This window comes from Salmo trutta, unplaced genomic scaffold (genome assembly GCF_901001165.1).
Source record: "Salmo trutta unplaced genomic scaffold, fSalTru1.1, whole genome shotgun sequence".
Taxonomy (NCBI): Eukaryota; Metazoa; Chordata; class Actinopteri; order Salmoniformes; family Salmonidae; genus Salmo; species Salmo trutta.
The window spans coordinates 4,164,537-4,181,368 of NW_021822962.1; the positions used below are offsets into that span (position 1 = coordinate 4,164,537).

The window sequence follows — 16,832 nt, forward strand, 5'->3', positions numbered from 1 at the left end:
AGAGAGCGAGAGGCAGAGACAGTGAGGCAGAGAGGCAGAGACTTCAGGAGTAATATGGTGATTGTTGCTGTAAACAGCTCTGACAGGAGAGTCATTCTCTAGTCTACTCTCAGACTAGCTCTAACAACTCAACGGTACTTGTGTGTGTGTGTACACATAGGGGTGTGGGTGTATACATGGGTGTGTGTGTGTACACATAGGGGTGTGGGTGTATACATGGGAGTGTGAGTGTGTACACATAGGGGTGTGGGTGTATACATGGGTGTGTGAGTGTGTACACATAGGGGTGTGGGTGTATACATGGGTGTGTGAGTGTGTACACATAGGGGTGTGGGTGTATACATGGGTGTGTGAGTGTGTACACATAGGGGTGTGGGTGTATACATGGGTGTGTGTGTGTGTACACATAGGGGTGTGGGTGTATACATGGGTGTGTGAGTGTGTACACATAGGGGTGTGAGTGTATACATGGGTGTGTGTGAGTGTGTACACATAGGGGTGTGGGTGTATACATGGGTGTGTGAGTGTGTACACATAAGGGTGTGGGTGTATACATGGGTGTGTGAGTGTGTACACATAGGGGTGTGGGTGTATACATGGGTGTGTGAGTGTGTACACATAGGGGTGTGGGTGTATACATGGGTGTGTGAGTGTGTACACATAGGGGTGTGGGTGTATACATGGGTGTGTGAGTGTGTACACATAGGGGTGTGGGTGTATACATGGGTGTGTGTGTGTGTACACATAGGGGTGTGGGTGTATACATGGGTGTGTGAGTGTGTACACATAGGGGTGTGGGTGTATACATGGGAGTGTGAGTGTATACATGGGTGTGTGTGTGTACACATAGGGGTGTGGGTGTATACATGGGTGTGTGAGTGTGTACACATAGGGGTGTGGGTGTATACATGGGAGTGTGAGTGTGTACACATAGGGGTGTGGGTGTATACATGGGTGTGTGAGTGTGTACACATAGGGGTGTGGGTGTATACATGGGTGTGTGAGTGTGTACACATAGGGGTGTGGGTGTATACATGGGTGTGTGAGTGTGTACACATAGGGGTGTGGGTGTATACATGGGTGTGTGTGTGTGTACACATAGGGGTGTGGGTGTATACATGGGTGTGTGAGTGTGTACACATAGGGGTGTGGGTGTATACATGGGTGTGTGAGTGTGTACACATAGGGGTGTGGGTGTATACATGGGTGTGTGAGTGTGTACACATAGGGGTGTGGGTGTATACATGGGTGTGTGAGTGTGTACACATAGGGGTGTGGGTGTATACATGGGTGTGTGAGTGTGTACACATAGGGGTGTGGGTGTATACATGGGTGTGTGAGTGTGTACACATAGGGGTGTGGGTGTATACATGGGTGTGTGAGTGTGTACACATAGGGGTGTGTGTGAGTGTGTACACATAGGGTGTGGTGTATACATGGGTGTGTGAGTGTGTACACATAGGGGTGTGAGTGTATACATGGGTGTGTGTGAGTGTGTACACATAGGGGTGTGAGTGTATACATGGGTGTGTGTGAGTGTGTACACATAGGGGTGTGGGTGTATACATGGGTGTGTGAGTGTGTACACATAGGGGTGTGGGTGTATACATGGGTGTGTGAGTGTGTACACATAGGGGTGTGGGTGTATACATGGGTGTGTGTGTGTGTACACATAGGGGTGTGGGTGTATACATGGGTGTGTGTGAGTGTGTACACATAGGGGTGTGGGTGTATACATGGGTGTGTGTGAGTGTGTACACATAGGGGTGTGGGTGTATACATGGGTGTGTGTGTGTGTACACATAGGGGTGTGGGTGTATACATGGGTGTGTGTGAGTGTGTACACATAGGGGTGTGGGTGTATACATGGGTGTGTGTGAGTGTGTACACATAGGGGTGTGGGTGTATACATGGGTGTGTGAGTGTGTACACATAGGGGTGTGGGTGTATACATGGGTGTGTGAGTGTGTACACATAGGGGTGTGGGTGTATACATGGGTGTGTGAGTGTGTACACATAGGGGTGTGGGTGTATACATGGGTGTGTGAGTGTGTACACATAGGGGTGTGGGTGTATACATGGGTGTGTGTGTGTACCTTGAAGTGTGGTTCCTGGAGGATGTTGGCTAGTTCCTCAGCGGAGGCGTCTCTACTACTCAGTCCTGTGAGGGAGTCTAGGATCTCTGAGACCAGCTGCTGGTTGTTGTCTCTCACAGCCTCCAGCTTCACATCCGCCAGCCTCTCATGGGCCTGCAGAGACACATTAATACACACAGTATTTAGTTCAGGTCCTTTGGTACTGGCCTTTTAACTATCCCAACGCCTAGGACCAAGAGGCATGGAGAGACAACGTTTAGTTCTGCCCCCAGCCTCTGGAACAGCCTGCCAGAGAACCTGAGGAGGGCTGAAACTGTGGACATATTTAAAAGACATCTTAAAACATCTTTTAAGTTGAGCTTTTCCTTTGGGTGCTTTTTAGTCGTTCAGTTTTTATTCTTATTCTTTCATTTGTTGTGTAGTAAATATGAAATATTTCAGTTTTTATTTGTTTTTTCCTATGAAGCACATTGTGTTGCATTCCATGCTGTAGAAATAAAGCCTGATTTGATTTATGCGTGCCCTGGTCAGTTTTCTTCCTGTGAAAAGTGTAAATGTCCACCAGATGTCAGCATGTCACAACAAGCAAACAAACACTACTCCTTATGGCCTTTCTCTTGCATTTCAAAGATGGTACAAAAAAAATACTAAACATTAAACAATTTTTTTTTTTCTTTGTGTTTAGTGAGTCCGCCAGATCAGAGGCAGTAGGGATGACCAGGAATGTTCTCTGTTTAGTGAGTCCTCCAGATCAGAGGCAGTAGGGATGACCAGGGATGTTCTCTGTTTAGTGAGTCCGCCAGATCAGAGGCAGTAGGGATGACCAGGAATGTTCTCTGTTTAGTGTGTCAATTAGACAATTTTCCTGTCCTGCTAAGCATTCAAAACATAACGAGTACTTTTGGGTGTCATGGAAAATGTATGGAGTAATAAGTACATTTTCTTTAGGAATGTAGTGAAGTAAAAGTAGTCAAAAATATGATTACTATAGTACAGATTCACCCCAAAAAATACTTTAGTAAAAATACTTTAAAAGTAGTAAAGTACTTTACACCACTGCAAAAGGAAAAAAGATTTAATCAAATATGACCAAGGGACAACTGCACAGTGTACTGTACACACTCCCTCTCACCCATACAGCCCAGATGCAGAAACAAGTTTTAAAGTAAAGTACAGATACCCCCAAAAACTGCTTAAGTAGTACTTTAAAGTATTTTTACTTAAGTACTTTACACCACTGCAGTTTATAAATTAGGCAGGCCCCTGGCCTCTACAGACTCTGTGACATGGCTGGCCCTCTGAAACACGTTGTAGATGACATTTCACTGCAGTGTTAAACATAGATGTGCAGCTGTTAACCCCATGCACCCGGCAGTAACTACCGAGACGTAATCTCAAGCAACTTTGCTGTTACATGAAGCAACTCAAATGTGATTAAAATTGCATGCAACAGCCAATCAAATTGAAGCTGATGGTTTGAGAATTCTAAACTCAACCCATGTGATCTGCTGCATTACGTTGTGGTTTCACTAATGTGTTGACCCAACTGTTTGGTTATTGTAACAGCAAGGACACAGTAGAAACGCAGCCTGTACAATTTAGCTAGTTAGCCTAAAGGACATTGCAAACACCAACACCTAGCTAGTTAACAACGAGCTAACCAAGTTAGCACAGTTCATGGTGGACAATTTCAGTTGAAACTGGTCAAAGAGAGGTTTGGCTTCTCTTCGAAATTACATTTATTGACTGCTAAACCATGTACAAATAATGAGTATACAATTCCTGTTGTGTTAGTCTCTGTTCTGTCAACCCTGAACGCGGGTTGTTCTGCGCAGCGCGGATAGCTGTGTTGTTCTGCGCAGCGCGGATAGCTGTGTTGTTCTGCGCAGCGCGGATAGCTGTGTTGTTCTGCGCAGCGCGGATAGCTGTGTTGTTCTGCGCAGCGCGGATAGCTGTGTTGACATGATAGCTGTGTTGTTCTGCGCAGCGCGGTGTGTTGACATGACAGTTGGGTCGGAATTCCGAACCTTCAAATGGATCATGTGACAAAAGTGTTTGTTTTGATTGGCTGTTGCTTGCAACTAGTTGCAAAGTTTCAACTGGATTCAACCAAGTTGAAGATGAGATGCTTATTGGTTGCAGGGGGGTGTTTCCCCAAGCAATCAATAAACAACTCGGTTGCAAGCAACTAAAATTGCTGGCAAGTTGTGCCTTGTCCTGGCAGACTGGCTGGCTAATGGGCCATACCCTACATTCAAACACTCGTGGCCAAAACGTTCCAGACTGCTGCTGTTTGACTCATGGCCGTTATCGGCACAGTCCATTCTGACAAGATGGAGGAGACATTTATATGGTGGCACTGAGTGCCTCTTCCTCTCCTTCTCTACTCTCTTAACTGATGATATGATGGAGTGTGTATGTTACCTTGGCGAGGGAGCGGACTATAGGGCTCTCTATGATTCCCCTGAGGAAGAGGAGGTCGATGTCTTTGGCCCCCGTGGTGGGAGGCAGGTCTCTCAGGTTATCCAGCACCTGCTGCATGGCTGGAGGACAAACACAAAACGGCCTGGTATTTCAGAAACTTGGTAGCAAAGGTCTGCTCCATGTAGGGATAAAAAAAAGAAAAACACTCCCAAAATGAACACCTCCCTCTGGTCTTCCCCCACAACAACACCTGGCATATTCGGTACATAAGAACACACATCATCAACATCAAACCAGGATGTTCTGACAAGAGAATGTTTGTAAATGTGCACTGATGGTGGGACTCATGCCCAGCTACAGTGCATTCAGAAAGTATTCAGAACCCTTGACTTTTTCCACATTGTTACGTTACAGACTTATTCTAAAATTGATTATATTATATTTATTTTCTTTCCTCATCAATCTACACACAATGCCCCATAAACAGGCTGAGAAATGTTTGCCAATTTATTACAAATAAAAAAATAGAAATACCTTCTTTACATAAGTATTCAAACCCTTTGCTAGGAGAGTCGAAATTGAGCTCAGGTACATCCTGTTTCCATTGATCATCCTTGAGATGGTTTCTACAAACTTCATTGGATTCTACCAGTGGTAATTTCAATTACATTTTTTTTTTTTTGGGGGGTGGTTATCACTTGATTTACACAACATGCCTACCACTTTGAAGATGCAAAATATTTTTTATCATGAAACAAAGAAGAATTAAGACGAAAAACAACTAAAACTTGAGCGTGCATAACTATTCACCCCCCCAAAGTCAATACTTTGTAGAGCCACCTTTTGCAGCAATTACAGCTGCAAGTCTCTTGGGGTATGTCTCAACTTGCTAGACACATCTAGCCACTGGGATTTTGGCTCATTCTTCAAGGCAAAACTGCTCCAGCTCCTTCAAGTTGGATGGGTTACACTGGTGTACAGCAATCTTTAAGTCATACCACAGATTCTAAATTGGATTGAGGTCTGGACTTTGACCAGGCCACTGAGATCATGTGACACAGATTGCACACAGGTGGACTTTAACTAATTATGTGACTTCTGAAAGTAATTGGTTTCACCAGATCTTATTTAGGGGCTTCATAGCAAAGGGGTGAATACTAGAGGTCGACCGATTAATCGGAATGGCCGATTAATTAGGGCCGATTTCAAGTTTTCATAACAATCGTAAGTCTGTATTTTTGGCCGCCGATTTGGCCGATTTTCAATGACGGCCTAGGAACGGTGGGTAAACTGCCTTGTTCAGGGGCAGAATGACAGATTTTTACCTTGTCAGCTCAGGGATTCAATCTTGCAACCTTACGGTTAACTAGTCCAACGCTCTAACCACCTGCTTTACATTGCACTCCACGAGGTTACGCGAATGCAGTAAGAAGCTAAGGTAAGTTGCTAGCTAGCATTAAGCTTATCTTATAAAAAACAATCAATCATAATCACTAGTTAACTACACATGGTTGATGATATTACTAGTTTATCTAGCCTGTCCTGCGTTGCATATAATCGCTTAGGTACACGTTGCTCCAACCATAAACATCAATGCCTTTCTTAAAATCAATACACAAGTATATATTTTTAAACCTGCATATTTAGCTAAAAGAAATCCAGGTTAGCAGGCAATATTAACCAGGTGAAATTGTGTCATTTTGCGTTCATTGCACGCAGAGTCAGTGTATATGCAACAGTTTGGGCCGCCTGGCTCGTTACGAACTAATTTGCCAGAATTTTACGTAATTATGACATAACATTGAAGATTGTGCAATGTAACAGGAATAACGTTTTGTTTTCGAGATGATAGTTTCCAGATTCGACCATATTAATGACCTAAGGCTTGTATTTCTGTGTGTTATTATGTTATAATTAAGTCTATGATTTGATAGAGCAGTCTGACTGAGCGGTGGTAGGCAGCAGCAGGCTCGTAAGCATTCATTCAAAATAGCACTTTCGTGCGTTTTGCCAGCAGCTCTAAGCAATGCTTCAAGCATTGTGATGTTTATGACTTCAAGCCTGTCAACTCCCGAGATTAGGCTGGTGTAACCGATGTGAAATGGCTAGCTAGTGCGCACTAATAGCGTTTCAAACGTCACTCGCTCTGAGACTTGGAGTAGTTGTTCCCCTTGCTCTGAATGGGTAACGCTGCTTCGAGGGTGGCTGTTGTCGATGTGTTCCTGGTTTGAGCGAGGAGAGGGACAGAAGCTATACTGTTACACTGGCAATACTAAAGTGCCTATAAGAACATCCAATAGTCAAAGGTATATGAAATACAAATCGTTTAGAGAGAAATAGTCCTATAATATCTACAACCTAAAACATCTTACCTGGGAATATTGAAGACTCATGTTAAAAGGAACCACCAGCTTTCATATGTTCTCATGTTCTGAGCAAGGAACTTAAACATTAGCTTTTTTACATGGCACATATTGCACTTTTACTTTCTTCTCCAACACTTTGTTTTTGCATTATTTAAACCAAATTGAACATGTTTCATTATTTATTTGAAGCTTTATTTAACTAGGCAAGTCAGATTTAAGAACATTCTTATTTTCAATGACGGCCTCGGAACAGGGGTTAACTGCCCTGTTCAGGCGGGATTCATTTCTGCAACCTTCCGGTTACTAGTCCAACGCTCTAACCACCTGCCTTACATTGCACTCCACAAGGAGCCTGCATGGCAGGCTGACTACCTGTTACGCGAGGGCAGCAGGAAGCCAAGGTAAGTTGCTAGCTAGTATTAAACTTATCTTATAAACTATCAATCTTAACAATCACTAGTTAAACTAGTAATATCATCAACCATGTGTAGTTATCTAACTTGTCCTGCGTTGCATATAATCGATGCGGTGCCTGTTAATTTCTCATCTAACATGTCCTGCGTTGCATATAATCGATGCGGTGCCTGTTTAATTTCTCATCGAATCACAGCCTACTTCGACAAACGGGTGATGATTTAACAAGCGCATTTGCGAAAAAAGCACTGTCGTTGCACCAATGTACCTAACCATAAACATCAATGCCTTTCTTTAAAATATTTTTAAACCTGCATATTTTGTTAATATTGCCTGCTAACATGAATTTGTGTCACTTCTCTTGCGTTCCGTGCAAGCAGTCAGGGTATATAAAGCAGTTTGGGCCGCCTGGCTCATTGCGAACTGTGTGGAGTCCATTTATTCCTAATAAAGGCCATAATTAATTTACCAGAATTGTTCATAATTATGACATAACATTGAAGGTTGTGCAATGTAACAGGAATATTTAGACTTAGATAAATACGGTTCCGTATTTCACTGAAATAATAAACGTTTCGTTTTCGAAATGATAGTTTCCGGATTCGACCATATTAATGACCAAAGGCTCGTATTTCTGTGTGTTATTATGTTATAATTAAGTCTGATTTGATAGAGCAGTTTGACTGAGCGATGGTAGACAGCAGCAGGCTCGTAAGCATTCATTCAAACAGCACCTTCGTGCGTTTTGCCAGCAGCTCTTCGCAATTCTTCAAGCATTGCGCTGTTTATGACTTCAAGCCTATCAAAAAAAATCTGGCAAATCGGTGGCCAAAAATACCGATTGTTCTGAAAACTTGAAATCGGCCCTAATTAAAATCGGCCATTCCGATTAATCGGTCGACCTCTACACTGCATGTACAGGTCCTTGTATGAACGGCCTGTCTCACACCTCAGTAAATATCGGGAAGACCAGGCGGTCAGGTCTAGTTTTATACAACGGGTCGGTCTAATCCTGAACCGCATTCCAGCCTGTGTCTATTCCACAAGTTACCAGCAGCTAAATTTATTAAGTTAAAATGCCTATTTACTCTGTTCCATCTGACTGCGCAATCCACTGTCTCATCTACCCTGCCAGGTCATTTATGAACTTCATCTCCACTATAAAAAGTATGTAGACATTATCTACCATTTCTTTTAGACTAACATTTCATTTTCAACAGCGGAGATTTGTATAAACCTTGCTGTCTGTCTCTGACATTTGCAAAATGTTTTCAATATTCAAATTCGATCTCCAGCTGTCCCATAGTAATAAACGAGTCGGGACGAGACAGACAGACAGACAGCGTTTCTCAGCCACAGACAGGGAGGCAGGCAGGCAGGCAGCGTTTCTCAGCCACAGACAGACAGACAGCGTTTCTCAGCCACAGACAGGGAGGCAGGCAGGCAGCGTTTCTCAGCCACAGACAGGGAGGCAGGCAGGCAGCGTTTCTCAGCCACAGACAGAGAGGCAGGCAGGCAGGCAGCGTTTCTCAGCCACAGACAGAGAGGCAGGCAGGCAGGCAGCGTTTCTCAGCCACAGACAGAGAGGCAGGCAGGCAGGCAGCGTTTCTCAGCCACAGACAGGGAGGCAGGCAGGCAGGCAGCGTTTCTCAGCCACAGACAGGGAGGCAGGCAGGCAGGCAGCGTTTCTCAGCCACAGACAGGGAGGCAGGCAGGCAGCGTTTCTCAGCCAGTTTAATCATGAATCAGCTGGCATCATTTTTACATATATACACACATACACAAAGAAATGTCAATTGAAAAAAGGTCAAACGAAGTGCAGCTAGTTTCCAGTCTTTCCAGCTTCAGTTTGATGTGATTGTGTTGGCTGTGTTGTTGGCTAGCTCCTATGAACAACAGAGTCCTGACGAGAGAACACATTTTCTATGCCAGGTGAAATCACGCCTCATTAGCGCATTGGATGTATCCAAATAAATGTCACTAGAAAACAGGTTAAACAAATGAAAATGCAGCTCCTTTGCTGTTTGATGTGACTGTAAGTTATCTGTAGTTGGCTAGCTAGCAAGCAAGGGATAAGAACGTTACCAGCCAGTATGGCAATAGAACATTTAGAACAAACAAACCAGAAAAATGATGCCAGCTGATTCCTGATATGGAATGGCTGAGAAAAGCTGTCTCCTGTCTCGTCCTGAATCCTTCATTACCATGGGACAGCTGGATATTACACTGTTTCAATATTCAAATGTTGCAAATGTCGGAGTGAAAGGTTTATACATATCCCCACTGCTGTAAATGTTAGCCTAAAAGAAACGTGAGGTAATGTCTAGATACTTTTTATAGTGGAGATCAACTTTATAAATTGCCTGGCTGGGCTGATGAGACAGTGGATTGCGCAGTCAGAAAGAACAGATTACATTTAAAAAGTCATAGATTTAGCCGGTTGTAACTTATGGAATAGACACCGGGTGGAATGCAGTTTTAACCAACCAGCATTCAGGATTAGACCCACCCTTTGTATAATTCAAGATGGATGTTGATGAAACACGTCACGCCCCTTTAAACTGTCTATTTTAACTTCTATGGTAACGACATTTGATTTGGATATTAATGAGTGCACAGTGACAAATTCCAAAAATCAAGATCAAACACAAATGTAGGGCCTTGATGTAAAATACCCGGCATAACAAGGCGTGAAACAACTGGAGCAGTAAGCTACCATCAATGGAGTGATTCAGTATGAAAAGCCTTCATTTCCATAACAAGCAACTCGCTAAAACAATGGAGAAGTTCCAAATGGCATCCTATTCCCTTTATAGTGCACTACTTTTGACCAGGGCCCATCATAGTGCACTATATAGGGAATAGGGTGCCATTTGGGACAGACATGGATGGGTCCCACTGGTAGATGTCTCCAACATTAACTATATAAGGGAACAGAACCGTTTCCCAATTCAAACCTGTAAGTGGTTACTGGTGAAACTCTCAAACCAAGGCTTGACACAGCCTACTTACAGCTTTCTCTGGTCTAAGTTCTAATCTTCAGAAGAAAATAAATAAAACAGGAGAAAAGCATAAAGGACGTTGACTTGCACACACTAACATACAGGTAACAATATAAAGGAATCCCCAACATAGGGTGTTGGGCACCAGGAACCAACAGAACCGCTTCAATGCACTAACCAACCCTAGGCTAACCAACCCTAGGCTAACCAACCCTAGGCTAACCAACCCTAGGCTAACCAACCCTAGGCTAACCAACCCTAGGCTAACCAACCCTAGGCTAACCACACACTAACATACAGGTAACAATATAAAGGAATCCCCAACATAGGGTGTTGGGCCACCAGGAACCAACAGAACCGCTTCAATGCACTAACCAACCCTAGGCTAACCAACCCTAGGCTAACCAACCCTAGGCTAACCAACCCTAGGCTAACCAACCCTAGGCTAACCAACCCTAGGCTAACCAACCCTAGGCTAACCACACACTAACATACAGGTAACAATATAAAGGAAACCCCAACATAGGGTGTTGGGCACCAGGAACCAACAGAACCGCTTCAATGCACTAACCAACCCTAGGCTAACCAACCCTAGGCTAACCAACCCTAGGCTAACCACACACTAACATACAGGTAACAATATAAAGGAAACCCCAACATAGGGTGTTGGGCACCACGAACCAACAGAACCGCTTCAATGCACTAACCAACCCTAGGCTAACCAACCCTAGGCTAACCAACCCTAGGCTAACCAACCCTAGGCTAACCAACCCTAGGCTAGCCACACACTAACATACAGGTAACAATATAAAGGAAACCCCAACATAGGGTATTGGGCACCAGGAACCAACAGAACCGCTTCAATGCACTAACCAACCCTAGGCTAACCAACCCTAGGCTAACCAACCCTAGGCTAACCAACCCTAGGCTAACCAACCCTAGGCTAACCAACCCTAGGCTAGCCACACACTAACATACAGGTAACAATATAAAGGAAACCCCAACATAGGGCATTGGGCACCAGGAACCAACAGAACCGCTTCAATGCACCTTGGCAAAGATTCTACAAGTGTGTGGAACTCTATTGGAGGGATGTGACACTATTCTTCCATGAGAAATTCCATCTTTTGGTGTTTTGTTGATAGAAAACACAGTCTCAGGCGCCGCTCCAGAATCTCCCATAAGTGTTGAAATTGGGTTGAGATCTGGTGACAGACACACCCTTTAAACCCCTATGATCCTTTGAGACTCACTATTAGGGCAGGTGTTCCTAAGGTGTGGTATACTCAGGTGTATTATACAACAATACAACCTGTAAACAAACCCCATGTAGCCACAATGCAAACAACAGCGTCCAAATTATAACACCTTGTAAATAATGTGTTTTTGAGAGACATTTGAATGGAACAATAACACTACAGGATGAACTTACCCCTAGGTACAGATCTAGGATAGGCTTCTGCGCCTCCAATCCTAACCATTAGTGGGGGAAAATGCTAAAAGCTGTTCCAAGATCAGTGTCTAAGGGCAACTTCACCCTACATCAAAACCAGTCTGTCGGCCCTACCTCAGGCAGACAACACAGCACCTGGAAGGCTGGAGAGGGTAGGGACCCACATCAAAAGGTTTCCACTTCATCAGCTACCAACCAGGATGTTAACAACAACATTGATCACTCTCTTTCACAAAGTTTCAAAGCCTTGGTGGAGAGGATGGGTTTTTTTCCCCACTCCTCCTGGATAAAGGTTGTGCCCCAAATAGCACCCTATGGGCCCTGGTCAGAAGTAGTTCCTTATGAAGGGAAAAGAGTACATACTGCCCTAACCAACCCCGCCGTCCAGACAGAGGAGAGTACATACTGCCCTAACCAAACACGCTGTGGCTGTGTCATCCGGACGGACGGACGCACACACACACCAGAAAAGACATTTCCACAAGACACATTGTTGTCCCTCTTCACACCTTAGTTACTCAGACATCATCATGAATGGAGCATTGTTTCAAATAGAGATTCATGCTTAACCAATCAGTGTTAAAAAAATGGGGGCCGTACGTGACAGAAGAATGGTAGTAGTAAAGTAGGAAGTGAATCTCTGACACCCACCTATGAATTGTGCTCCAATGCAGCGCAGCGGCTCAAAGCCCTACTCCCAGTACACACCAGTCATCTGGTGCCCTGCCTGCCTGTGGCAACACAGAAGAACCTGAAGGGAACACAGGGAGACAACAACTTGTTATTACCCAATGCCCAATAATAAGGGATTGCTAGCTAACCTGAAATGCTTGCTTTCCAACTTAAATACCTTCAGAGTGACTCATCTGAAATAGCCACGTCGACCTTTAAAGGACAATAGTCCAACCATTTTAGTCTTGCTGTTGACAACATGCTGTAATGTTCAACAGTTTCTATTTGGTCAGATCACTGCCACTCCAGAGGGCTTTCATTCCTCACTCTTAGTGTGTGCTTTGTGATTGGACAAAGAAAGTCATGTGGTCATACCGGTCTGGGGGGGAGACTGAAAAGCATTAATGGCATTATGTTGATTACCCTAGAGGTCAAGAGTGCAAGTAGTCAACTCCAGAGCTGCCAAGTCCCGGGTATCATTAAAAGGCCTATATCTGTCAGGTTGGTTTGCATCACCACAGGGATCAGTAGCATTTAAAGTGTTCAACATTCAAACCGTCCAGATTCTCTACCCAGGCCTTCTCCCTGAGGTGTGTGTACTTAACTCACTACACCTTGTGGGTTCCCACATGAAAGAAATACTATAGTGTTATAGTGTATACTATGGTAGGAATACTGTAGTGTTCACTGTATTGTTGCAAAAACACTACAATACTAGGCTTGGGCGATATACCGGGGTATTTCGAAATACCGACAGTATGATTTTCAATACCGTTTAAAAAAACATATGACTTATTTTGGGGTTGGGGGCACCCCTGCACGCTGGACTGAGGGTGAGTGCCTACGCCACTGCTTATAACTAACTACAAGAAATCTGTGTGTCAAATAAATCCCTGTTTACTATAGTAAACAGTACGGTACAGAATCAATATGACGGTATGAAAATCAGGGTATCGCCCAACACTAATATATACTGTAGTGCTTACAGTTTACTATAGTATAAATACTGTAGTACATTTTTATGTAGAGAAAAAGTAATTACTGTAGTGTTTTTGCAGACTGTAGTATTTACAGTTTACTATAGTACAAATACTGTAGTATTTTTTTATATAGAAACAGTAATTACTGTAGTGTTTTGCAGACTGTAGTATTTACTGAAGTGTTTTTGGGGACATTACTGTATGTAGTATTTACTGAAGTGTTTTTGTTTATCTTTGAGATAGAAGTGGGGAGCTTTCTCCTTGAGGAAACCTACTGGAGAAATACTAAAAGATCAGATAACCTGTAGATAGGTAGGACTGGGTTCTGTGAAAGACTAAAAGATCAGATAACCTGTAGATAGGTAGGACTGGGTTCTGTGAAAGACTAAAAGATCAGATAACATGTAGATAGGTAGGACTGGGTTCTGAGAAAGACTAAAAGATCAGATAACCTGTAGATAGGTAGGACTGGGTTCTGAACGGGGAGTTCAGAGCTTCTACTCTTTTCTATAACAATAGGTAACACATTATATGGTCTGTACTTGTCATGTAGGTTTCTCACTTACAGGTGGCACAAATTGGGATATGGGGGAGGGGGAATGGGCAGGGTATATGCAAATTAAATAGAAGTATTTACTAGTGTTTTGTGTGTGGATAATAACAATATTTATTATAGCATTGTACACTATACTACACAATTCTATACTAAGTACTACACATGATCGAGGGATACTACAGTGTAGTATAGTATTATACTATAGAATTCTGTAGTAAACTGTAAGTACTATAGTAAACTGTAGTATTTTTATTATGTGGGTTTAAATTAGAGCACTAGATCGGTTTAAGCATGAATTTGAGAGGGGATTATATCCACCATATTCCTTAAAGCTACAATCCTTAGTTGCTACATTCATTTTTGGACTTCAATATGAATGCTATATACCCATTGATTGTTGAAGAATATAGGCTAACTTATGTCTCATGAGCTTAGTTCAACTGTTGTACCCCATCAGAACACAAAATATAAACTCCAATGTTTGGAAACAATGTAAATGTAAACAAACACTGTATAGCCTCAAAACATGGTTAAACCTATAATTCTGATATCATGGATGGTCAGTCCTTGCATCCATAGCTCTGTCTATGCATTTGAGAGTGGTTACATTTCTCCAGGCTCTTCCCTCAGCTTCTGAACAAACCTGAAACGGGGTGGGTCACTTTGTTATTGTTTCAACTGAGGTTCACACCAGTCCATTCCTTTACAAATACTGTATGTGAGGGGGAGTGAATGAGTGCAGTACACACTGACTGCACACTTCAGAGGGAATCAGAATTCACACCCTGGTTCTCTCCCAAATAGCACCCTTTCTCTATACAGTACACTACCCTATGGGCCATGGTCAAAAGCAGTGCACTATAAAAGGGAATAGGGTGCCATTTTGGAGACAACCAGGGTATGTTCCCCACTGCTGCTCTTGCCAGCAGCATTCCCACAGAGGCTGAAATTCTCTGGATTCTCCAACACCTCAATTAAACCCTGATGCCAGCCAGAGTCCCAGCCAGGGACCAGGGAGAAAGGGACCAGACCAGGGACCCAACTAAGGACCAGGGGGAAAGGGACCAAGCTAAGTACTCGGGTGAAGGAAGCCAGCCAGGAACCATGGGGGAGGGACAAGGGACCCAGCCAGAGACAAGAGACCAGGGGGAAAGGAGCTGGGAAGGGACCCAACCAGGGACCATGGGGAAGGGGCCAGGGTATATAATAAGCAGCAGGCTACAGGGATGAATGGGTTTCACTGTCAGACCAGAGGCTTATTCAGGAGAGTGCTTCAGTGTAATGTTACAGACCATTTAAATAGAAAAGTATACTTTCCTATCTGAAGCATCGTACTACTGTACTCCATTGAATAAGACACCTACCTGTCTGTCCCCTGAGCTTTGCTTTTATTTCATTAACGGCTTTTTAAAGATGAAAGATGTTTAAAGCTCAATCTCAGACGCAAACAAGGATTTGAACACTACCACAGGAATGAACAAAAAATACACTAATTACAGGAACAAGTCCAAATTTGGCACGACGTTAATTTCTGGTCTGTGTTTTACTGTTGATCCAAAACAGATCACGTCTCCCAAATAAAGGCATTAAAAAGACTTCCGTCCCACCTCGGACCCTTTCTCTGTATAGTGACGCCACGTTTGACCAGGCCACCTAGTGTACTATGTAGTGAATTGGGTATCATTTGGGACACTGGTTAGATGGGACAATCTGTTTTATCATTCATTGTGGCAATGGAAACGTCAAAGTCATGGTGAAACGATGGGCTCATTATGTGAGCAAGCCGGCACTGACAGAATAATGTATAGGGTAACTAACTACACATAGCCAACAACAAAAAAAGGGCCGATCCATGCAAAGTAAAACATGTGTCTACCTTCTCCATTGTTGACACTAAAGTGTTCTTTCTCAACGTGTCTAACATAGCTATGTCTGACCCTTACAGCTCAACACGTGGAACCTTCCAGAAAGCCAACACAAATCTCACAAACACCCTAGTTACACTCCACATAACACATTTGGGACTCACAACTTGTTACAAAGGCACACACATTATTAGCTAGCTTCCTGTGCGGGGTGCGGAACACGTGTAGACATTTTTGGTTTCCCATTCGGCTGAGACGGAGCAGATGAGAGGTCGCATTGAACCCATTCCTAGTGGTTTACTAACTTTATTAGTAAACTGTCCCGTTAGATAAAGCAAATACCACTTTTCTGGTCAATTAACTAATTGGTATTTGAGCTATTTAGAGCACAATTTGACGCTAATCAAAATGACAGCGGAGCATTGGTCCAATTCCACGTCATAACTTGTGGCAAACAATCCAACTGGATATATGGCTTAGCTAGCCAACAAGCAAACTAGTTAAAACCTAGTCTAGAAATACAGCTAACAAGCTCGATGTTAGGTTAGCAATGGTAGCTAGCATGTTATTATTAGCTTGCTAGCAATCAACTGAGTCCCAGCCTGACTGGATCCAGCTAGTGTCAGCTAGCTAACGTAGTTGGCTAGCGAGTGTTGAAAGAATGGTGAGTGGATTGCTAGCCTAACCTGACTTGCGTTTCGCTATTTGAACCCATTTTCGTGGCGCTGAGCCCCTCACGCTGTTTCGAAGTCCAATGCGCTACGAAGAAGATGGTCATAAAAAATGTATGACTTTACCTGACGTTCTCCGTGTCAGAATTTCAAGTCTCCATAGACTCGTTGCACCCCAGACGAGGCTAGTTTGTCTAGCGCGCAGCTCTCCTGTCACGGAGACATGCCGCCGGGTGACGTTTGATCTCGAAGTCCCCTTTAGAGACGAGCAGCTAGCTAATGTAGTTCCCACCCACTCCTTAACGTACTACAGATAGTGTGTGAAAACTTCAG

The 16,832-nt window shown here is 43.5% G+C and overlaps 1 protein-coding gene across 4 annotated transcripts in view; it reads right to left on the reverse strand.

The window, feature by feature from the left end:
* The window catches only part of LOC115187793 (MAGUK p55 subfamily member 6), a 38,513-nt gene extending 21,747 nt beyond the window's left edge, over window positions 1-16,766 (reverse strand). For 2 of the 4 annotated variants that reach the window (XM_029746834.1, XM_029746832.1), the window contains exons 1-4: window positions 16,626-16,765; window positions 12,407-12,506; window positions 4,521-4,639; window positions 2,097-2,249 (exon numbers count right to left, since the gene is read on the reverse strand). In XM_029746834.1, the coding sequence (XP_029602694.1) occupies window positions 2,097-2,249; window positions 4,521-4,637 (270 nt within the window). In that variant the 5' untranslated portion in view covers window positions 4,638-4,639; window positions 12,407-12,506; window positions 16,626-16,765. Of the gene's footprint in view, window positions 1-2,096; window positions 2,250-4,520; window positions 4,640-12,406; window positions 12,507-16,625 lie in introns of those variants that run through there. The other 2 variants (XM_029746833.1, XM_029746835.1) reach the window with 2 other exon arrangements.
* Between the last annotated feature and the right edge of the window lie 66 nt (window positions 16,767-16,832).